We start from the raw sequence: 25572 nt of genomic DNA, 5'->3' as shown, positions 1-25572 counted from the left end.
TCCTCTTATCAGCTCAACCTTATACGCGCGAGCCCACTATCCTTTCCTTGTTGGTTACTATCTCATATCAAAATCCACTATATAAACACTAGATAAATGTTTTATTTTTTCAATGTGGGATAAAATCATTTTGAAATAGTCTTCATTATTTACAACAATCCCCCACATATTTCAAAAGAATTTTGAAATAAAAATATTCTTGCTGGATTTCTATTTATTGAGTGTAATGCATCTAATCCGGTGTTTTTTGGACCATGATCCAAATTATATAAAGAATGAGATTTAACTTACAGAATTATTGGTGAATTTTTTGTTCAATTTCCATGAACAAAAAATTCTTATTGTAAGTTAGGTATCTCACCAATCATATTATACCTCCACAATTTCTTGCTGTTTGACTTGGTTTTGCGCTTAATAAGCCATGCACAGACCTGGTTGTTCATGAGTGCTCTAAAGATTTTACTAGTATCTTATAGGAGTGGCCCTACTCCACACTCATATAGGTGATTCCATAAAGTGTTCATTGCAATTTGAACACTATCAATAAGGAATATGAAACTAATTAAGAACTTTGTAGTTCATCCTCTCTTTAATTGCAGACTAGCACTATTCTCACATCATAGAAAAGAACTTGTTTTATAATGCTACAGAATCACAAATGACTTTGTTATTACCTATATGAACCTAATTTATAGGATCTCCAATCACATAGGTTGGGTTACCATCATTTTGATTTCTCATTTAAGCATTAGTCTCATTCCCCTCGATGTTTCTAATATCATCTTTCTACCAAGTGATTTAATTAGAGGATCAGCCAAATTTATTTCTGACTTTACATAATTAATTGAAATAATTTCATCTTTTAGCAGCTACTTTACAGCATTATGTCTTAATTGAATATGTCAATTTTAACCATTGAAAGATTTATTCTTAGTAATGGCTATTGCCGCTTAGAATGTATGGATATAGAAGGTGTTCATTTTATTCCCAATGAGATTTCAGTTAAAAAATTCCTCAACCAATCAACTTCATTTCCTGCTGATTCCAAAACTATAAATTCTGACTCCATGGTGGATCGAGCGATTAAACTTTACTTGGATGATTTCCAAAACACTACACCACTACCAAGAATAAAGATATAGCCACTAGTGAATTTTATCTCATTTAAATATGAAATCCAGTCAGCATCGTTGTATCCTTCTAATACATCAGGAAATCCACTATATAGAATATCATAGTCCATGGTACCTCTCAAATATTTTATTAGTTGGACTATTGTCGCCCAATGCTCATGATTGGGATTTTTTTTGTATATCTACTCAATCTACACGTAGCGTATGCTATATCAGGTTGAGTGAAGTTCATCAAATACATCAGACTCCCAATAATCCGAGTATACTCAAGCTGAGTAACAACTTCACCTTTATTTTTCTTTAATTAAGTGTTAGCATCATAAGAAGTCCTCATAAGTGTCATATCAAAATGACCAAACTTTTTGAGAAGTTTCTCTACATAATGTTCTTATGTTAACATTATACCATTGTCTCTCCTTATAATTTTAATGCCCAATATTACACTAGCTTCACTCATATCTTTCATATCAAATTTAGAGGCTAAAAAACATTTAGTGCTATGCATGTCATTCATGCTGATACAAAAAACAAGCATATCATCTACATATAAACTAATGATCACATATTCATTATCAATAGACTTAGTAGACACACATTTATCCACACTAACTGAAGAAAAATCATCACTTAAAACAACTTGATCAAATTTCTCATGCCATTGTTTAGGAGTTTGCTTTAAGTAATATAAAGATTATTTCAACTTACAAACTTTATTCTTTTGACCAGGGATTATGCAACCTTTAGGTTGTAACATATCTATCTCTTTTTCTAGATCACCATTTAAAAAAGCAATTTTAACATCCATTTGATGTATAAAAAGGTTATAAATAGAAGCTAAAACAATTACAACTCGAATTGAAGAAATTCTAGTTACAGGTGAAAAAGTATCAAAATAATCCACATTTGTTTTTAAGTAAAACCCTTTGCAACTAATCTTGCTTTGTATTTATCTATAGAACCATCAGGAAAATATTTTCTTTTAAAAATCCATTTGCAACTAAAAGGTTTTGCACCTAGGGGCAAATCAATAATCTCCCAAGTTTGATTTTGTAAAAGCAAATCAATTTCAACTTTAATTGCTTCTTTTCAAAACAAAGAATAAAAAAAGAGGTAGCATCAGAGTAGGTTACTGAATCCTTATCTACTAGATAAATGAAAAAAAATCATTTCCAAAAGAAATTTCTTTCCTTTATTTCTTACTCCTTCTCACTTCCTCAACGTGAGTTTCATCAACTCTATTATCATTAACAAGTGCATGAGAAATATTTTCATTTAATGGATAAATTTGTTTAAAGAATTTTGTATTTTTTGTTTTAATAATAGTATTGTAATCTAGCACATCACTCTTCAAAACTAGAAATCTATATGCAACACTATTTTGAACATAACTAATAAACATACAATCAGAAGTCTTTGAACCTATCTTTCTCTTTTTTGGTTTATGGAGCATAACCTTAGTTAAACACCCCCACATTTTTAGATATTCTAAATTAGGAGAATAACCCTTCCATAATTTATAAGGTGTTAAACTAGTTTTCTTATAAGGAATTCTATTTTGTAAATGACACGCAAATAAAATAGTTTCATTCCATAAATTATCAGGTGCTGAAAAACTAACTAGCATAGCATTCATCATTTCTTTTAAAGTTCTATTTTCCCTTTCAGCTACCCCATTAGACTCGAGTGAAAAAGGTGGAGTAACTTCATGTATTATACCTTTCTTTTCATAATAATTATTGATTAAAAAATACTATCTCATATATCAAATGTAACTTATTTGATTTTTTTTATTTAGATTTTCTACTTCTTCTTTATATAATAAGAACATGTTATTAGCTTCATCTTTACTTTTGAGCAAGTAAAGTTTTGTATATCATGAAAAATCATCTATAAAGGTCACATAATATTTCTTACCGTCTCTCGTCATAGTTTGTTTTAAATATTCTAAATCTGTGTGTATTAAACTAAGCAATTCAATTTCTCTTTTAACAGATACACATGTTTTCTTAGTAATTTTAGCTTCAACATATATTTCACATTTATTCATAAATAAAGAATTTAAGCTAGAAATTAAACCAATAGAATTTATTTTCTTAAGATAAGATAAACTAACATACTCTAATCTAGCATGCCATAGATCAATTGAGTCAAGTAAGTAAGCAAAAGAAGATGTATTTTCATTCATTTCATTAGCAACATTGAGTACAAAAAAATCATGGTTACAATATTATTTCCTCAGAAATATATTGTTCTTAGTCATTACAATCTTGTCAGATTCAAATGACATTTTGATCCCAAATTTTCCCAACAAAGCCACGTAGACAAAATTTGCTCTTATATTAGGGACATGCAGCACCTCATTTGCAGTTCTTGAGTCTCTAAGGTAGACCATTTCTTCTTCATCCTTAAAAGGTGTATAGTAGGAGAAGAATTATTTATTTGCACATATGTACCTAGTAGCACTAGAATCTACCACCCAATTTTTCTTATTGGTTACCATATTGACTTAAGAAACAACTGTAGCAATGATAACTTTTTCTTCAACCATGTTAACCTTAGTTTTAGGAGGATTGTTGTTTCTCTTTCTATTTCAGCATTGAGGTGCATGGTGGCCAGGTTTTCCATACACAAAACAATTTCTTTTTTCCTTAAAATTATTGGGTTTGGGTTTGAACATATTGATATTGTTACCATTTGACTTAATATTATTATTATAAAATTTATGCTCATACCTTTTTTAATGTGAACTCCTTTTTACTAAGTGATGCAACCATATTATTCAATAGTTTCATGCATATTTAACTAGTATTTTGCCTATGTTATATATATAAAATGCCTTGATATTCTTTCTTTTATGTTTTGAAGGCACTTTTGGATGAAATATGCAAAAAGGAGTAAATTGGAGGTAATTAACATATTTGACCTTCAGTCGATGTTTTGTGCAGAGCGTGAGCTCTAGAGGTTGAAATGAAGTGATTCCAGTGGCATTAGAAAGCTAACTTCCATACCTTTCTGGAGATCTAAGGCAAGAAAAAAAAAAGTAAGAGCATGGAAATCGCAGCCTTCAAAGTCAAATCTTGCAGTATGCCAGTGTTGACCTTCGGCCATTCCGACTTGAATATCTTGAGCTACAAAAGTCTATTTGATGCAAAATCAATTTTTTTGGATTCCTGACACAAAGACCTATCAACGTACTTAATTTTAGCCAAAAACGATCTCATATGAGGGAGATATGAGTTTTCTAAGATGACAAATGAATTCTACCAACAAACAGGTTTTGTGAAGAAACGAGTCTAAATTACGTCCCGAAGCATCCAAACTAACATCCAAGTTTTATTTCAGCAATTGAGCTCCTCTGAGTCAAAGCTTAAAGATTTCATGCAAGACTATTTCTTTTTTTTTTTTAAGAAAATAGTTATTTAAGTACTTAAATGTAAACTGTTTACTTAAGAAATGATTATTTTGTAAAATAGAGACTAGGGTTTCCTAGGGTATAAAAAGAAAGAGAGAAGGAAAAAAGGAGAAGAGAGGGGGACATCCAAAAGAGAGGAACACAAGCCCTTTCTCCCATAAACCCGAATTCATGCATTCTTCTTTCTTTTTGGTTTGTTGTTCAATAGACATGCAAGATTAAACTCTTTTTCTTGGTTGCAAGGACACAAAAACCTTCGGATTTCAAGAACTGTGAGATCTATTTTACCTTTTCTTTTCAGTTTATATGATGAATGAATATGTTTGTTCTCCTATGCTTATTTCTTATGATTGTTTATTTTAATTGCTAGAGCGGACTCTAAGTTATTATTGTGAACAATCTATTGCTAAGTTTGCTATCAAAACTTGTGATATATGAACTTGTGAAGCAACTAAGTTAATAATTGTGGCGGATTTACGCTATTAATCTTAGGGAGAACATTCGATCAAATCAAACATGGACTGCGGACAATTATGTTTTCTTGATTAATTAACTTATCTAGTTCTTAAGGCTGCTATTAAATTAAATTACTAGTGCGGACAATATGGTTGTTTGATGGTTAGGATTAGGTATATAGCAGATCTGTTAACTAATAAACATAAGAAAAGATAAATATACAAAGTATAAATTGACATTTCGTTTCCATGATCAGTTCTGATTTCTGTAGGTGGACGTTTACTTGCGACCAAGGTTTGTTTTTCTTGATAAATTTCTGTTTTCTTTGATTTAGTATTGATTGCTTCTTTCTATTTACTTTTGCTTTAGCCTAGATAACCTTCAAACCCTCCATTAAATTGCATATCATCTACCATAAAAATTTGACTTGAACCTTCTTCGTAGGATCAACCCCTTGCTTGCTCTATACTATCTTGTGTGTTGTGTTTTAAGCTAGGGTAATTAATTTGTGCGACCGCGACATCGCAACACTAAGTTTGCTTTGGTGGTCATCTCCTTCTTTCTAGTAGCTTGCAACTCCTTTCTATTTATGTCTTCAATGATAATGTGGGTGATAAGATCAATCAAAGATAATTGTCTATGATTGTGCTTAAGTTGTCGCTCCATAAATTGGGTAGTTTTTCAATAAATATTGCAACAACGAATCCTTCAAGAAGGTTGATATTTTAGGTTTTCATGTCCTCTAGTAGTCTATGGTATTCGTTAATTTGAGTTTTGATATCTTTTTTATCCACCATTTCCCATTAGTAAAATTTTTCAATGATAAATTTTTGTTTTCTCACATCTTCGACAGTATACTTTGTGAACATATTGCTCTATATCTCTTTCACTTCCTTATAGCTGCAATATACATCAAATAACTCATTAGAGAGAGTGCTTAAAATGAAGTGTCTACAAACCTTTTTCCTTTATGTCCATGCTTCGACATTGTCATTGGTCTTGGGATCGGTAAGAACCCAAGTAACTCCATGAATGTCAAGGACACCAAAGATCATTTCTTGCCACCTTCTGAAGTTTTCTCTAGCAAAAACCCCAATCTTCGAAATATCATGGAATGGTTTAGCTAATGACACAGTAGCAACAACAACAAAGTTAGTGACATGAGAGATGACAACAATAAAGTTCTCAACAACAACATTATTAAGGGCAGCAATATTGTCGGCAATAGTGTTTCCATCCATGTTACTTAAATATCCTTAAGATTGTTGTGAAAAAAATATAATTTGAGGCATGTACAAACATTATCCTTAAGGATATTTTCTCAACACAAGGCTATCTTCCAAGATTTAACAAGTTCATCATCTAAAATGAGGGTCCCAGAAATAGCTAGATCAAAATCGAAAGGAAATATCAGCAAGCCTTGCAAATAGAAAAAAATAATACTATGGTTTTTTTCAACACACTATGATTGTAAGAGTGCATGGTATATATAGGCTGCTAATATGTAATAATTAGACCAAAAATAAATTAGAAAATTAAAGAGCTGTTACAATAGTTAAAAAAATAAAAGAGGTGCTAGGGAATTAAAGAGTTGTAACTGTTAAAAAAGTTTTAAAATAAAAGAGTTGTTAGAGTTTTATGACTGTTAGAAAATTAATTCCAAGTGTTTAAAATTTTTTGGTTTCAGTAGACAAATGGTTTAAAAAGTATAGGCGTTGCCTCGCACGCGAAGAGGGGGGGAATCAATGGTTTTCGTTTCGCTCGACTCAACCTTACGCGTGCAAGCCCACTATCTTTTCCTTGTTGGCTACTATCTCATATCAAAGTTCACTATATAAACACTAGATAAAGGTCTTATTTTTCTAATGTGGGATACAAACCTTTTGAAATAGTCTTCATTATTTACAATAGTCTAATGCTAAATTGTTTTTCATTGTTCTTGTATCTTTCTATTGTGTTTGGATGGTGCTTAGATTGCTTCCATCATCTATGAATTTAACACCATAATCGATTGGTTCGTTTTCCCCATCTTGCTATAAACAATCACTTTTCTTATTATTATTTTTTCCTTTTTTAATCAATCAACTTTTTGTTATAGATTTTTATAAATAGAAAAATATTAAAAAAATAAAATAGATCTGGAAAACATGCCAAACCCAAAGCATTTGGATTCATTCATTACTAAGTTCTAAGGATATATGGTTGATCCTATATGATCCACTAAAATAAAAGCATTAAAGGCATGATAAACCGTCATGCCTCTCCATCTAGAATAATCATTCATATTGATGTAATGATTTCCCTATACTTATAGGTGTATACAAGGTCTCTTAAGGGACCTACCATACTTACTATCTCATTAATGATATGTACGGGATATTTGTCTTCCATTAATGTCGTCGAAAGCAGAGGACTTTCCAGTCTTTCTCTTCTCTAAAAAGACAAGGTTCGGGGGGTATAAATACCTCTTAAACCATTCAGGTAAGGGGTCATAACTTTTTATCCCTTAATATAAACTTATATACATTTCAGAGCATTAACTATCTTAAAACTCAAGAACAAACATTTTTGTTCTTTGAATTTAAGGCTTTTTTAAGTCATTTATTGCCTTCCCATAAATATACAGACTTTATCATCGAATGGTCTTTAAGTCCCCCTAATTAGAACTATTTTTGCAGGTACTCAAGCTTTTACCATAAGCCTGAAATTCTTTAGACTAAATTAAAGGAAGAAATCCAAGTATATGAACATATTAATTAATCACTATCTCAAACATTAAATAACCTTTTATTTATGTTTTTTGGATTTTAGGGCATCATCGATGGCGTCGTCTGTGGGAAAACTTTTAAAAAGTTATAAATAACTTTATTGTTTTATTGTTCTTCCTAATTATTATCATTAATAGCAGATAATCAGGACACTCCTAAAATAAGATAAGTTATTGATCTTCCTGCCACAACAAATACTCCAACCTTTACATAACCAATCCTTCAACAAGTTATAGAATAGATACAACTCTTCACCTAGGCAATGCTGGGAAATCAACTAGTGAGATAAAATCCACCTTAACGAATCTCAGCCTCTATTCAACAACTTTTTGTATCTCTTCACTTACCTCTACACCAGCAGGTCGCCCTACCTAGTGTCCGTAGATGATTACACTATCTAGAAGAATGCAAAAAAATGATCTCATAGAGAGTCTTCAATCTCAGGGGTCATCAAGTCATTCCAAGGAGCATATACACCCTCATGATGCTTGGGCTTAGAGTGGTTTTTCTAGGCATCCATTTGGGCAACGTAACAAAAAGGTTGTTTATTTATCACGCCATCTTTCACCCGAGACTTCAAGTTCCCCTAAACTCGATAGACATAAGAGTGGCAAACAACTATAAAAAGGATTCATTTAGAAAGATGTCTACACTTCTCATCAGATCAGAGATTCTCCTCTATCCAGATATGTGTTGAACACCCGCATACCTAGACACTACATCGCCACTAAAATAACCCTGGATAACTGTGATGGACTTACAAATCTCGAGGAACATGCATAAAATATATGCAGCAGTCTGGAGTTAGTCATTTAGGATAACCATGTTATATTCAAGATCTTCCTTATAACCTTTAGAGGTTCATTAAGAGCATGGTACAATAACTTGAAACCAAGTTCAATTGCCAATTTCAGTGATCTCTATGCCAAGCTGGTGGCACATTTTAGTATAAGTATTCCAGCCAAAAAGAGTTCCACTGAACTTCTTATAATTTCCTAAGCGGAGGATGAGTCTATAAAGACATACCTCAAGAAATTTAATGAGGAAATGCTTAAGGTTGAAGACTTAATTGAACATGTAGCTTCAAAAGCTCTTATAAGTGGAGTGAGGGAAAAAACTTAGTGGAGAGAGTTGTACGCCCAACCAGACAGAAGATTACTAAAAGTGAAGCAAACCATGGAGAGTCACATCTAGGTAGAAGAGACAAGTACACTACACCATGGTCCTCCCCATTTTACCAAGAATAAACAACTAGAAAGGTCCTCCAAATAAGGTCTCTTGCCCAAGCAGGACTGCTCTTCTAGAAGAGACAACAATCTCAAGAGGAGTCAGAAGAAACCGCTTAAGAAACATCTAAGTTATCCCGAAGCACATACCTTTCAATTGAACACCTCCCTCATTGAAGTCTTTGCAGCCAACCAAGGCAAAGAGTTTGTCTAATATCCTTCACCTATGAAGTCTTCTTCCAGTACACACACATCTAAAAAGTATTATCTTTTTTTATAAAGACAAGGGACATGACACTAAGGACTTCTATATCTTGAAGAAGGAAATTGAAAGGCTGATATTTAGGGGCTACTTTTGTTAGTTTCTAAATAAGGACTTTTTCCCTAAGCAAAATAGAGAAGAGCCTAGTCAATTTGTTACAACTTTACCTAAGATCAACATAATCTTAGAAAGGAACCTCTGCAGGGAGGATTCTAACAATGGAAAGAGAAAGTATGAGAAACAAGTCCTCACCATTACTAGATTCTTGGTTCAATGGCACGAGCCATAGTTTTTACTCTTGAAGATGGAGAAGAAGTGACTTTTCCACATAAGGATGTTCTTGTCATTTCTATAGTTATCTCTAATCACAGAGTACATTGGATACTGGTAGATGATGACAGTGCAATTAACTTCCTCTCCGTATAAGTTATGGTCCAAATAGGACCTCTTCAAAACTGACGCCACTAAAAACTTCTCTCATTGGTATAGAAGGTTCAGGTGTGTTAGTAAAAGGTGCATTAGAGTTACTTGTTGTAGTGGGCACCCCTCTAAAATGTGTCTCACTCCAACAAAGCTTCATAATGATTGATATGGCATTGACTTATAATGTCATTTTATAAAAACCCTTTCGACATCAAATCAATGTCATCATTAGTACCCGGTGCTTCCCATGAAGTTTCCAACTCAGAAGAGAGTAGCCACGTTATAGGGGGATCAAGCAACATCTAAACAATGTGCCACTACTTGCTTGAAGGGCAAGAAAGTGTTGATATTAGACCTACAAAGGTTTTTGAAGGAAAGAATAAAAATCAAAACTGAGGCTGCTGAGAAATTAAAGGATGTTTGCTTAGGGGGAGATGAACAAGTTGTCTCAAAAGTGGGATCCACTTTAACACCAACACAATAGAAATCATTGACGAAGCTCCTATAGATCCAAAAGTTGAATTCCACAATAGATGCATCAAAGATGTCAAGCATCAGTCCAAATATAGCTACCCACCAGTTAAGAATAGACCTAGCTGCACATTTGGTCTGTCAAAAAAGGAGGTATTTAAAGGGAGATACATAAGGTTATAACTCAAGAAGTAGATAAATTTATGGCCGCTGGTTTCATTAGGGAAGTGTTATACCCGACCCGGTTGACAAATATAGTTATAGTCAAGAAGAGTAATGGTAAGTGGCGGATGTGTGTGGACTTCACTGACTTGAACAAAGCCTGCCTAAAAGATAGTTATCCACTCCCAAGAATTGACCGTTTGGTAGATGCTACTATGGGTTTTAAATTCTTGAGCTCATTGGATGCCAACACAGGATACCATCAAATCCCCATGTATCCCGAAGATGAGGAGAAAACAACTTTTATAACTAAATCTGGTACTTATTATTACAGAGTCATACTATTCGGATTGAAGAATGCAAAGACAACATATCAGCAAATAGAGTCATACCATTCAGATTGAAGAATGCAGAGACAACATATCAGCACACAGTTAATTGTATATTCAAAAATCAATTGGGAAGGATTATGGAGTGATATGTTGATGACATGTTTGTAAAGAGTATGACTTTTAAGCAACATCGCCTAGACTTTAAAAAAGTTTTTAATGTCTTAAGTCAATACCAGATAAAACTTAACCCTTTCAAATATGTTTTTTCCATCAAGGGTGAGATTGGTTGCTCTCAAAAGATTCATTGCTCGTTTGAGGGAGCGTATTCTGTAGTTTTTTAATACATTGAGAAACACAACCAGCTTTGAATGGACTAAGTATTATCAAAGGGATTTTGAAGAGCTTAAGATTTATATGTCATCCCCTAAGATTCTATCTCAACCTCAGGAGAATAAAGACTTGTTTCTCTACCTAAAGGTGGCAAATTTAATAGTGAGTTTAGTTCTAGTGAAAGAGAATGAAGACGTACAACGACCTATGTATTACTACAGTTGAACTCTCTATGATGTAGAAACATGATACTTAAAGATGGAGAAAGTAGCTCTAGTTCTGGTAAGAGCCTCTAGAAAGTTGAAATCATACTTCCAAGCTCATCAAGTAACTATATTGATAGACCGACTGCTGAGACAAATTCTTCACAAGCTAGAATTATCCGGGTGCCTAGTTAAATGGGCTATAGAGCTAGGAGAATTTGGACTTCAATATGAATCTCGTCCAACAATAAAGGGTTAGGCCTTGGCAGATTTCATCACTAAATGTTTTTTTTACAGAACGCGTAGATACCCCTGATCATCCACCTTCAACGACATAATTTTTAGCCTAATCAGAAACATTAATGAGATCACTTGTGTTACTTCCTGGTTAAAAATTATATGTAGATGGTGCTTGCAACATAAATGGAAGTGGAGTCGGAATAATGCTTATCAATCTTGAAGAACAAGTGTTGGAACATGACATTCATTTTAAGTTCCTTACTGCCAACAATGTAGCAGAATATGAGGCTCTTATAGCTAGACTACGTCTTGTAGAGGCTTTGAATGCCTATCCCCTCTAAGCTCACAATGATTCATAGTTAGTCAATGCCAAGGAACAAGTGAAGCAAGAGAACCCACCATGCAGTTGTATCTTCACAAAGCTATGCCTTATCTCAACGTTGGGCATATAAATATTTCAACCACTCATGTTCCTAAATAAGACAATAAAAAATGAGCAGACCTCTTGTCTAAACTATCAAGTTCTAATTCTATGAAACTCTTTGTCTATGTTTGGATAGAAGTCTTGGAAGAACCTAGTGTTGGTAAATATGAGCTGGTAGTTGTTCCCATCAACATAACAGATGATTGGAGAATCCTTATTAGAGATTATTTGTAAACAAGAGAGCTACCTTTAAACAAAATTGAAGTTATTCGCTTGATAGGACGAGCATCGGGCTATTGCATGATTGATAACGTCTTATATAAAAGATCTACCTCAACTCCATTATGAAATCCTTGTCCCTGCATGAGAGCTCCTATGTTTTACAAGAAATACATGAAGGCATAAATGGTCTACATACAGGCTTCAGGGCTCTTATAGCTCGGGAAACACAAGTAGAATTTTATTTGCCAACCATACTTCAGGATGTCATGGGCCCAGTTAAAAGGTATGATAAATGTCAAAGGTTTGCTTTAGTTCCTCGATAACCATTTGTAGAAATGACCACTATAACTTTCCCTTGACTGTTTGCACAATGGGGAATGGACATCCTAGGTCCATTCCTTAAGGCCACAGGCAAGAGATAATTTATCCTAATGGTTGTGGACTATTTTACTAAGCGGGTTGAAGCAGAAGCTCTAGCAAAGGTAACCACCAAAAAGTGCTTTCATTTCTTTGGAAGAATATCATATATTGCTTTGGGCTCCCTAAAGTCTTGATCACAGATAATGGAATGTAGTTTGGCAACTATAAGATGAGAGAACATTGTCAGAGGCTTCATATTGATCATCGTTTCTCCTCAGTATCACCCCCTTAGACAGATGGTCAAGCTAAGTTGACTAGCAGAGTTTGGCATAATGGACTTAAGAAAAAGATAAAATAAGCCAAGTTAGAATGGGCATAATTGTTGAATAAAATTTTATGGACCTATAATATGACTAAAAAAACATCTACTAGTGAAACACCATTCCTTCTCACATATACAACAAAAGCTATAATCCCAGCTGAAATCGAATGTCCAAGCCACCGGGTAGTTTACTACACCTCAGAAGGCAATGAACAAGGTCTTAGGATCAATCTCGACTTCCTAGAAGAATCACATCTGATAGTTGTAGTTAGGAATGAAGCATGTAGGCTCAAAGCTACTCAGTATCACAACGTCAAGGTCAAGAATAGAAGATTCAAGTTTGGAGACCTGGTACTTAGAAAACTCGAGGCTACAGGCAACAGAGAGAGCAGGGGAAAACTAGCTCTAAAATAAGACAGTCCCTTCAAACTAGCCCCTAAAAAGTCCCAAGGGATGGTATGTGTTCTCCCCAAGGGCAATCTCTAAAGGATTGATAAGCAGTCTTCTTAAAGACAATAGTCCCAACAACAACGATCACCTCACCATCTAACATCTTAGGTCTCAACAGCATGTAGACTACCTAATACAGAGAACCCATCTCCACCCCAGACAGGGGGCAACATGGATATATAATCATTTTTAGATGTTGGTCATTTAAACTTTCCCTGTTGGTTTTAAAATTTCCCTAGACCTTTTCTAAGTATTGGAGGTGCATGTTTCCCAATTTTAGGTGTTGGGCTCGAGGATGTATGTTCTCCAACCATAGGCGTTGAACTCATGTTGACCCATGTTGGTCTATAAGTTAATTAGAATTTTCCTAAAAAACATTCTAAGTATTGGAGATGTGTGTTTTCTAACAATGGGTGTTGGACCTGTTTTAGTGCTTAAAAACAATAATGATGCAAACAATGTAACATAAAATTTCAAAACCTGAAATATAAAACATAGAACTTATGGCCAAATTCAAGGCTTTTAAAAGCCCAAGCATTAAATACGTTGTATAACACTTAAAGAAATAACAAAAACAAACCCTAAAGGAAACTGCATCTTCATGCTAGGTTTTTGAGCTAGATAAACTTCATCCCTTATTGAGTAGCTCTGACTAAGAAGTCATTAGCAAAGTTTGAGACTTGGTTGTCTAGGAAACTCTTGTTAAAGTCAACTTGTATCCCTCTAGAAAGGTTAAAGAAATACAAGTTTGACATGACCAAGAAAACCTTGTCCCCTATTGTCTCTGTTAAAGATGTAGACTCTCTATATTCAGTCCAAAAAGCTTGGGAGGAGTCCTTCAAGTTTTTCATCCTTGCACGAGAGTTCTGAACCTCCTTCCTAGTTATCCTCAGCTCCTCTCTTAAGGTCTTTCTTGCCCCTTGTCATAACCCATTTCTGGGTTATTCCCCAAAATTACATATTTTTCTTTCCAAAATAAAATAAAGGGTGGCAACGTGGAGAAAGCAAACCGAAGAGGATTACAAACATCTTGAAAAATCAAGCTACAATTTTGAAGGAAATTCGAGGCCTAATTATACCCCCACTATACCCAAGACTAAAGAAACAATGCAAATTCAAGGTCAATTAAATGATTATTGAACGAATCTGCATAAAAATTAAGTCCAAGGACAATTAAATTTTTCATAGGCCAATTTGATTTAATCATGGGTCAAATTAAAGTTTAATTATGTTTAAGAATAATTTGGAACCAATTAAAGGATTTAATTAGGTGCAAGGACTTAATTATACTTTAAATGGGTCAAATTAATTCTATTAGAGGTGTAGTTCGTGAAAAATTAAGTTTGGGAACCCAATTTGGGCTTAATTGAGAAGATTGGAATTTTAAGAGACTAAATTTAATTTTTACCAAGTAAATTGATTGAAATCAGGAGCAAAATCGCAAGAAAATCAAAGTTTTGAGGCCAATTAGGGGTTAAATTGAAATATTTCGCAGTCAATGACCAATTTGCGAAAGACGTCGAACTATAGAGGCTCAATTGACTGAAATCGGGGGTGAAATTAAAGAAATTAAAATTTTAATGGTCAATTAGGGCTAAATTGAAGAAATCCAAGACCAAGGACCAACATGGAAAAGACGTCGAAATCCAAGGTTAAAATTAAAGTTTTCCAGGGACTAAATTGCATTAAATCAAAATTTAGGGTTAATTAGGGGTGCAATTAACATAATCAAAAGCTGAAGAACAAAATTGAACTTTGACCAAAATCCCTAATTCAAAGACAAAATGGTGCTGTTTGAATTTTTTTTTTAAAGGAAACCAGATGACGCGTCGTCTGGTTACTGTTCATTATCTTCTTCTTTTTTTTACCCGAGAAGACTATTAATGAGCTACTTTGCAAGTGCATTTAATACCTCTAATCTCCACCAAATTTAACAACATCTAAACCAAAATGATCACCTGACATTTCTTTACAACCAAGTATGGTCCGTTCAGGCCAATTGACACCACAGCGGTTGTGGCACCCACCTAAAATGGCCAACTGAAGCAACCTTGAACTGTTAAATTTGATAGTTGATGGTGCCTACTTTGAACTAACGATTGAGATCCTTTTCAACCGAATTAAGGGCCAAAATTTTTCCACCGCCAAGGTGGATTTCATGGCCTGAGCATGAAGAAGTTCGAGTATAAAGTTGGCGGAAAATCAGTCTTTCCCTTAATTTTTCTACCATTTTTGTCTTTCCCTCTCTCTATCACTCCTTCTACCGTTACCACCATAACACTGTCGTAATTGAGAGTGGCTCAACCTTCTCCACCAACCCAGCTCCTCGCTGGTGACAGAAACCATCACCTCCATCACCAACTTTTCTTCCTCTTTGTCAGCCCCCCTGCACCACGACAGTCATGGTTCTTGCCTCCAGCTCCCTTTAAACCACCACTTCTTCTCCAGTCACACCGTGCGCCACCAGCCAGACTGCCAGCAACACCCTCAACCTAGGTGAACTCCGTCAACCCTCCTCGCCTGCAACACGCCTTTTGTTCTTCTTTCTTCAATCAACATGCAGGACATGAATTAATTCACATCCTGCATTGATGGCTTTCACCAGCAGTTATGGGGATGGGCTGGACTTAATTCGACTCGGCCCAAATGACTTGACCCAGCCCATGTGTTTAATAATATTTAATTATAATAATATATATTATAATATTATATATTAAAAAACAAAAACATTCCAAAAGATTTCAAGATTCCTTTCAAAATATTTTCAATTTGCTTGTGTGTTTTTCTACCAATTTTGCTTAATATTGGGTTGTATATTTACACCATAAAATGCAGATCCGGTATTAAAATACCCGGTCCCAAAAGTTTTCTAAAACAAATTCAAAAATTTAAAAGATCTTAAAAATTTTAAATTAATTTCCTCTTTTAGAAAAAAAAACAAAAAAAATATTTTGTTTTCATACATACGGCTAGATCCTAAAAAGTTTTCCAAACATATTTTCACAAATAAAAAACAAAAAAAAATGGATATCGTAATTAGTTTATAATTATCCATTAGGATTTGACCAAAATACAAAAACTTTTTACCAACTATTTTTTTAGGGTTTAGATGTAGATTTTAATATCTATGGGTATTAAAGATACAAAGTGCAAAATAAATACGATGCTAACATTCAGATTTTAGAACGGTTAAGATTTAACCCGGTAAAATAAAAACTTTCTCACGAAGGGAGATTTACCTTGAACTATAAACGAGACCAACGAATAAAAAATTGACTTAGAAAAAAAAATCAAACAACAACACAGCTTACCTTAGGTAGGGTGCACTGAGAGTGATACGTCTTCCCCTTGCACAACCAGTCCCTTACCTAGACTCTCGCAGACTATAGGTTCCTATTAATTATAATACTAGGTGACGACTCTTGAACTTTAATCATAATTTTATGATTAAACCCAAAACTTTTTCCTTCCCAACAACAATACTTCTTAGGAGGCAAAAATAGCTCGCCAGCGCCCTACGTCGCACCCGCGACACCCTTAAAAGCTCAGTCATTTGTTTTTCAAGTCAGTCATCCCTTTCTTTAGGAAGTCAATACGGTTGTAAACTTCTATCATTCTTTGCTCAGTTGACTTCAAGGCATGGGTTTGAGCTCCAATATGCCTCTATAGTCTAGAGTAAGCAGTCCTAAGAGAAACCATCTCAATATCTTGAACAATTTTTTCTTCTTTAAGTCTGTGTACTTCATACTTATCAGCACGGTACTGCTCAATGGCCTCCTTCATGGCCTTTCTCTCCTCGGCCCACCTGCTCTTGGAGTTGACACATATTATTATAAAGGTCTAAAAAAACCAAAGAGATAGGATAAGTTCATATCTTTCAAAATAGCATAATAAAATGGACAAAAAAATGACTTAATTTGCTATCTTACCTAAATAGCTATTTGTCTAATAATGACCAAGTGGCGCTGGAAGCTTGAGTCAGTTAATCCTTCCACATCCGAAGAAAAGGTGAGAAGTTTATTTAATGTTTCCATCACATCTAACCCACCCGGTCCTAGTGTAGACCTTCCTTAGAGAATGGTCTCTATTATCCCCATTTATTCCTCACTTATGGTTGGGAAACAGAAAGGGGTATGATCCAATTTGAGATTGAAAAAGATATCATTTACTCCGGTGGGTGTAAGAGCATGGCTAGAGGACACATGAAACAAGTAATTAGGGTTTATGGGAACATGAGTGCTACGTGGAAAAGGAACAATCACCACATCAGAATCAAAAGGAATGGAAACTCCCATTCTCTTTTATCAAGAGGCTACCTCTAGAATAACGAGGTTGGTGTTGGCACCCTGGGCCCTTGATAGGCGCTCTTAAATACAAATCCAAATTCCTTTTTCCCGTTTCCTTTCCTGTTGCGTGCCTTTTCCCTCTTCTTTTGGGTGCTTTTATTACGTTGTTAAGCTTAGGCTTTCTGTTGCTTTCTTTGGATTAGGTCTGCTGTGTTAGCTGGTCGTGCATGGCTCGAAATTCAAATGGTTTCTATCTAACGTTTCACCTTTTGCTCATTGCTTTTCCTACTAGTTAGGAGGGAGGTGCTCTCTTTTATTGATCAGTTCTTGCTTTAGTAACAGAGTATCCATTCCAGCCACTTTCGCAACAATGCTTTTGCATGCTTGGTCTTAGGTTTGAATTCTTTTTTCTTTTCTTTTTATGTCATTATTTTATTTATATTATAACCTTTGAGATGGTTTCCGTGATTAAAACCTATTTATTTTTGCATTTCAAAAGACTTTATAAAAAAATTAAAAATATTTTTTTTTACTTCAAATTAATATATTTTTTTTTGGTATTTTTGGATGATTTTGACGTGCTAATATCAAAAACAATTTTAAAAAAACAAAAAAAAAACATTATCTTAATATATTTCTAAACGAGAAACACTTTGACAAACACCCGTTATCACATTCTCAAACACCCCCTCAAAAAAAACATTATCTTAATATATTTCTAGACGAGAAACACTTTGACAAACACCCGTTATCACATTCTCAAACACCCCCTCAAAAAAACCTAATGATGCAATAGATTGATTATGTTAGCCTTTGTTCACTCATAATCAAAGAAATAGATAGGTTCCTCTATTTTGTATAGAAGTTGTGTAGAGATACATTTTCGTTGCTTGCAGCTGTGGTATGTATGTGTAGCTGTTTTTTGCAAGATCTGTATCTGCCTCACATTGCATTGTTTTAAAACTTCAACTTCGGTTACTAGATATCAGTTTGAAGAGAGCACCAGGTCTCTCAGAGCTTTTCTTTCTCTGCTTTTTAGTCAAATTTCTTTGACGTTATATGCACTTGTTGCTAATCTAAAATTGATTAAAGCCTGTGCAATGAGACAATGCAAGTTCTGTGGCTTTGTTGTTTCGTGCTGGATTGCACAGATTGTTTCTTGAGCCTAAGGGCTGCCTTCCAGCACCCATTACAGAGCCGGGGAAATTGCAGCTCTGCCATAACTGCTCCAGCAAGTTTTTGTTCTATTCTAGCTTTCACTTTGTTTACAAGTCAAGCTTGGTTTTTTGTTGGGAAACTATTCATGTGCATCCATGGAATTCCAGCGTATGTAAAGCTTTCCCCATGTACATAGGACCGAAACATTTTAATGTGTCCTTAGTTTATTTCAAATTCCCATTTATAATTCCAGCTCAATCAGGTTATTTCAAATCTCCATTTATCAGTTTTTTCTTGTAGAGCACTTACTTTGCCTGAACATCCGAAAAATTTAACCCAGGCCACAGCGTAGCGCAAACCACCTATTTAGTTATTACAATTTAAGCATGATTGACCAAACAATTGCCCCTGCTTATAACAAATGAAAAAATGATTTGATCACTGACCTCTAGCACTTTGTACTGAATCTATGATTCAAGTTCACTATCTCAAGAGATCTCATTATCAACAACAGGATTGGGCCACCTGAGCTTTGAACTCCACTTACATTTTCCTTTGCTAGAGGCAACTCCATTAATTTGAAAGATCGGTGCAAAATCTCCAGCTTCAGATATCCTGTATCAGAGACCAGAATGAAACAAGGCACTGGTATCACATCTTCCCGGAAGACATGTTTTTATTGTAGGGGTTTACTTTCAAATATTCAAGGCAAAGGTTTGCTATTCTCTGAACAAGTCCCCATTTTTGTCAACAAGCAGAACAATAAATAAATGTGTTCACACTTTCTTTGCTCCATGTAGGTATTCTATCATTATGATCACAATACTAAGAAATTTCAGTCACTATACCTCTTGGTATTAAGAACTGGAGGTTACTTCCACTCTGGCCATTTGGTCACTTTCGATAGACCAGAACTCTGAGGATAGTCATGCCACACCATTTCCATCTGGAAGGAATTAAAGAGGATATGATCAATCAGAATTCTGCCAACAATGGGTTAGAATGAGGTTCTACCAACAATGACAATCATTGAGAAAGAACTTCAGGGAGACACAAGGTTGGCTTGAGAAAAGAGTGCAAGGATATTTTAAGAAACATGAGTTGTTTTCCACTTGAAAAGTGGAATCTCCATTGGAATAGTTACAAGCTTGAGTACTTCAATTAAAGACTCGAACTTGACTATGTAACTACCTGAAATACATGGTCTCATTGATGTCTATGGCAACTAATCATGATGGAAGTTAGCATACTAGAATCAAAGAGAAAACATACTTTGAGCACATGCGTATCTGTATGTGTGTGTGTGTGTGTGTGTGTGAGAGAGAGAGAGAGAGAGTTTAAGGATGTCATGGAGTGGTACTAAGGTGATGCATCACTGGGAGGGGGAAGATGCTGGCAGTGAGAGGATATAAAGCTCCACGCACCTCTCCAACAATCACAGTGTCACCTTCCTTGACTCCCATCTTCAAGAGTGACTTGTTCACGCCACAAGCCTCCAACACATGTTGGAATCTTGTGTCAGAATCTTTATACCTGTTCAAAATTATGCATTAAATACTTCAGATGCAAAATGGAGTAAGACAACCAGAAGGAAAGGATATTATCTCAAAAATGCAAGATATGTATTCCAGAATATGCCAGATCTAATGGAAACTGACAAGTATGGCATGGAGTAATGATCATGCACAAGCATTCAAGTTCGGGCAAACTATGTCCTATCCTAGAGTAGCAACCAAATCATAGATGTAAATCTACAAACAAAACAGGAGAAAATTGATTCTTAGTAGAAAATAGAAGCAGTTGAATAAATCCAAGTTATTAAAACAAGATGGAGATTTTTTTCCAACCCATAGTATCCTAATAAAAAGCAGGCAACTAAAAAGGCAAACAATAATACAGAAATGAGAATAGCACACTATCAAAGTTAACCATTCGCTGATGATTTGTAACAAGTTCCATTCATTCTGGCAATGTTCTAGTGAGCCTAATCATTGGAACGGATACTAGCAACCACAAATGTTCATGTCAACTGAAATAACCAAACCAGGTAAACAATGCAGGTTTGTGGTATGGTAATCCATTGGCCAAGATAGAAAACAGAATAAGAAAATTCTATTTGAGATTCCAGTAAAAAAAATGGTGTGTGTGGATTTTGCACCCTTCCTGTATCTGGACTGAAACCTAACTCAGTCAGCATTACTTTGCTAGGTTTACTGGGAGAGTTACATATGTCCAGACAGAAAACACATCAATACATACAGTATAATCTGAAATCATATTTGACCATTATCGACCAAAGATGCTAACTCAAGAAAAGAGGCGACTGAAAAATATAGTGAGAAGTAATCAGAGTGAGAAGTTCATAGCCCACCGCCAATTTGTCATCTGAACAAAACGTTGCAATCCAGCCCCAACTACTTGCCATGTTTTAGACGCATTGTCATAAGAGATTTCAAAGTCATTAATAGGAGCTCTTCGCTGCCTTTGTACCATATCAGCTACATGATTCAAATTTATCGGATGGGTCCAACCTAACACAGATGAAAACTCTTCAAGACATTGTAGGGTTGAAAATAATGGATATGCAACATAATTTTGAGTACTCTAGCATGATCAATAGGCCATATTAAAGTCAATTTTTTTTTTTAAATCGAAAGTAGAAATTTGACCTTCAGACCCCTTATTGGCTTCTTTACTTTCTTGCAGAAGCTTATGAGCAGCACAAATCACTTCATGTGTCCCTTCTCTCTTGACAGCACTCATGCAAAAAGTCTCAATCCCACGTGCTTCTAGCTTTTCCTTGAATAACTGCCAGTTTTCATATGCCTCTGGAAGGTCCATTTTGTTATAGGCAACTACATAAGGCTTCTCCGCAAGTTCAGGACTAAACATTTCCAGCTCAAGACGAACAGCATCAAATTCGAATTCTGGCTGCTGTGAAGATCCATCAACAACATGTACCTGGGAGTCCAAAACAATGTAGATTCCGTCAGTTGAAATATCAAACAAATAATAGGAGGGTGAGACCCATCCAAATATCCTTCATGTAAAAGATAAGGAATGAAGGAAAATAATAGAACCATGGGTGAAGAGATAGTAGATATGGATCACATTGTTACCATCACTTCAATTATCATTCATGAGCTCTCTTTAAAATCACTGCTGTTTTCATCAACATGAACCAAATTTTTATCTTCTTACATCATGCATAGAGTCACTGACACAAATATCAGAAAAACATTTTGCACGTCATGTCATTTCCAGTGACCCAAAGACTTGAGGATAGAGAATCTTATAGAATAAGGTAAGGAAGTGAAACATAACATGACAAGCTCAAAGTAGAATAATTTTACTGTTACAATCACAACAGGAAAATGAATATCTCTATAAATTGCATCATTAAATTAGTTGCAGTTCATGATAGAAAGCCTGTACCAGGGCAGAACACCTTTCTGTGTGTCGTAGAAACTCGTGACCTAGGCCAAAACCCCGATGTGCTCCTTCAAGTAAACCTGGAAGGTCTGCTACTACCATTGTAGAGTCATAATCAAATGAAACTACACCCAGGTTAGGAAGCAGAGTAGTAAAAGGATAATTCGCTATTGCTGGCTGTGCAGCACTTATGACACTCAAAAGTGTGCTTTTCCCAGCATTTGGAGCACCCACTATTCCAACATCAGCGACCAGCTTTAGCTCCAGCTCCAACCACCTGTTCATGCATGACATTAATTCTAATGAGCACGTATCAAAACAAACTCTTCCAGAACATATAGCTACATCCCTTAAGCCCGACGAACTATGAGATTTAACAACTTTATCGTATTGACCTTGACGCTTTAATCAACCATAAAATTCATAGGCATGCCGCATTAGATAAACCACAACGAAAACAAACCAAGTCCAGCACATTACAAAATGCAGAACGTTAGCAGAAAGAACAAGACCAGCTACAGTTCAAAATTTATATTCTACTGAGCCGTCACCATTCTCATCACGATCACTTTAATCAAAGCAAGATCAACCAAAATAAATCATAGTACTACGAAACCCATTGGAACAACAACGCTAAGCTAACAAATAATTTCAAAGGCTTAAGAAGACACAATTTATAGCACACACACAATCACAACACAATTCAAAAGGCAACCAATAAAAGGCAGCCAAAACACATAATGGTAAAACACAAGTCACAATTAAAAATATACTCACATTTCCGAACCCTCTTCACCATTTTCGGCAATCCTAGGTACCTTATTACTCCCACACTTAAATGCAGCATTCCCTCTCCCGCCTCTCCCACCAGGCAAAACCAAAGCCCTTTGTCCTGGAGACAACAACTCCAACAAAACCTCCTCATTCCCAGCCTCCCTAACAACCGTCCCCGGCGGCACTTTCACCACGATTTCCTCTCCTTTCGCTCCACCCATGCATGACCCTTGACCGTGAGACCCTCTCCCCGCCCTATAATGCACTCTATTCCTAAATGGCAATAAAGAATTTATCGAGCCATCAACTTCTAGATACACGTTCCCTCCTCTCCCTCCATCCCCTCCCGACGGTCCTCCCAGTGGCACAAATTTCTCGCGCCGAAAAGCCACCACTCCATTCCCACCATCTCCGGCTTTGACATAGATTTTCGCCCGGTCAAAACACCGCATTACAGCCGGCACTCCCTTCTCCTTCACACCTTCTTCTTCACCCTCGAAATCTGACAAACTCACATTCTCTCCGTCAGCAAACTCCCCCAACTCTTCTCCTTCATAAAAACCATCACTATTATAACTATTAACACTTTTGCCATTCACTGTTTCTTCTTCCTCCTCCTCCTCCTCCTCGCTTTCATACTCATAATCCGCGTCCTCTTCCTCTTCCTCTTCGAAATGTGTATTAACTTCAAATCGCCCGTAATCCACACGTAAATCACCATCCATTCCATCTTCGGTCCCAAAACGCTGCGATTCACTGTCACTATCCTGTTTGACTACATTAGCATCAGAGAGCTTGATTTCTTCTGGTGGTCTAGATCCGAGGTTCAACGACGGGACTGTGAAGTCTTCTAGAGGAGGTAAGCAAGTGTAACTAGTGGCTTCTCCGGCGGTGGAAGTGATTGTCTGAGGCGGGGATTTGAATTTGGCCTTTTGAGGTTTGAGCTTGCGGTTTCGGTTGGAATTAGGGTTTCTTGGTGAGGCTTTGCTAGGGATAGGGTTAGATTTTGGGGATTTAGGGCGGGAAATTGCTTGGAGAGAAAGAAAGGAGGAGGTGGTTATTGTGGATATGGAAGCCATTTCCGTGCTTACTGGATATCGATCCTGTTTGTCCCTCGGTTTATAATTTTCTTTTTTATGGGCTGAATTCCGTCCCTTTACTTGTACATCTGGTAAAAATAGATCCTCTACTTTGGAATTGTGTCCAAATAGCCCTTAATTGACTAATTCTTGTGTCTCTACATGTAAGGCTTCGAAGAGTGACCCTCCAGTTGCAGGAGATATTTTCTTACATCCAAGGGTAAATTGTCGACAAGCATAATCTACCCAAAATGTGTTTGCAGTAGGGGTGAGCAAAAAAACCGAGAAACCGAGTAAACCGGAAAAAAAAACAACCAAAAAAACCGAACCGAAAAAAAAAACCGATTATTTTTTTGTTAAAATTTTCGGTTCGGTTCGGTTTCGGTTTACGAAACCGGAAACCGGCAAAACCCCAACCGAACCGAACCGGTTCGGTTTAAGGGGTACTATAAATATGAAAAAAAAAAAACACTTTCTAATTTCTAAAACCTAATTAACCCTAGATTCTTTCCTCTCCAGCAACTCCTTGCAGTCGCTCCCTCAATCCTCACAACCGCACCTCACAATCCACACTCTCACTCACAGAATCACAAAATCAAGTTAATCCATCTTCGATTCTTCATCCATATCCCTCTCTGGCTCTCCCATACCATCTTCTTCTTCAAAACAAACAACCTAGCCAGTAGCCAGTCAGCCACATCTCTCTCCCACACGACCACGAGTCGCACGGCACACACCACACCGGCACACCGAATCTACAGAGTTCAAATCTAGCGAACCAGTCCCTCCCTCTTTCACACCCAAACTTGAATCGCGTCCCAACTCACACCAGGTATGATTTTTTTTTGTCAATCTCTGTTTTTTTTTTTAACATATGCTTTGTGATTCTGTGTATTTTTTAGTATATCCTTACAAAAAAAATCAATGTTTGAGCATTCTGTGTATTTTTTGTTGATTTTTATAACTATGCCATTTTTCATATTATTTTTTCAAATTGTTTCTTGCTGTGTGATGAAAAAAACAAACTCTGTGTTTGAAGGGAAAACATGATCAACCTGCGGGCTGGTTTGAGACCATAAAGTCTGTTATGTTGCTGCCTCAAGTTGCCTTTCACACCCGAAATTGAATCGTGTCCTAACTCGCACAGGTATGATTTTCTTTTTTCTGTCAATCTCTATTTTTATTTTTTTCCTTTTTATTTAGTTTATTGGTTCTTTTAGTTTGTTTTTGTATTTTGTTTCCCTGTTCTTTGTCAATCATTTTGGGTTTGTTGCTGCAGTGTGTTACTCTGTTTTATGTGTATTTAATTTTTTTTTCTTCAAAATTAGGGTGTATTAGTATTTGGGAGTTGCATGATGTTTTTCTTTTGTTGCTGTTTCCTGATTGTTTGTTGATTTCTCATCATATGTCTCTTCACAGCATTGAAATTGCTATTGGATTTTTCTGGTTGCCATCTTTACAGTTCAAGTTCTGGAAAAGCATTGTGTGATTTCCTCTTTTGTTTTGATGTTGGTTGGAAGGAAAAGATATAGATGTTGTGAAATTGGTTATGTTTGGCAGCATGTTTTATTTTGCACAGACATTGTTAGGATTGTCTTCAAAACTGGTTTCTATGACTAAGAATCTATTGCTTTTATAATATAGGAT

General features: G+C 35.7%; 1 protein-coding gene across 1 annotated transcript; it reads right to left on the bottom strand.

Annotated features, from left to right (window-relative positions):
* Positions 1–18903: 18903 nt before the first annotated feature.
* On the bottom strand, positions 18904–23958 carry LOC7475379 (GTP-binding protein OBGC, chloroplastic). Its single transcript, XM_002315529.4, has 7 exons — positions 22850–23958; positions 22076–22349; positions 21310–21601; positions 21012–21171; positions 20065–20173; positions 19489–19586; positions 18904–19255 (listed from the first exon to the last, which is right to left on the bottom strand). The coding sequence occupies exons 1-6, from the start codon at positions 23923–23925 to the stop codon at positions 19512–19514; spliced, it is 1986 nt and encodes a 661-aa protein (XP_002315565.2). The 5' UTR covers positions 23926–23958; the 3' UTR covers positions 18904–19255; positions 19489–19511.
* Between the last annotated feature and the right edge of the window lie 1614 nt (positions 23959–25572).

The sequence above is a fragment of the Populus trichocarpa genome, chromosome 10 (assembly GCF_000002775.5).
Source record: "Populus trichocarpa isolate Nisqually-1 chromosome 10, P.trichocarpa_v4.1, whole genome shotgun sequence".
NCBI classification, from domain to species: domain Eukaryota; kingdom Viridiplantae; phylum Streptophyta; class Magnoliopsida; order Malpighiales; family Salicaceae; genus Populus; species Populus trichocarpa.
Note: the sequence above shows the minus strand (reverse complement) of the source record. Positions and strands in the feature narration are given on the sequence as shown.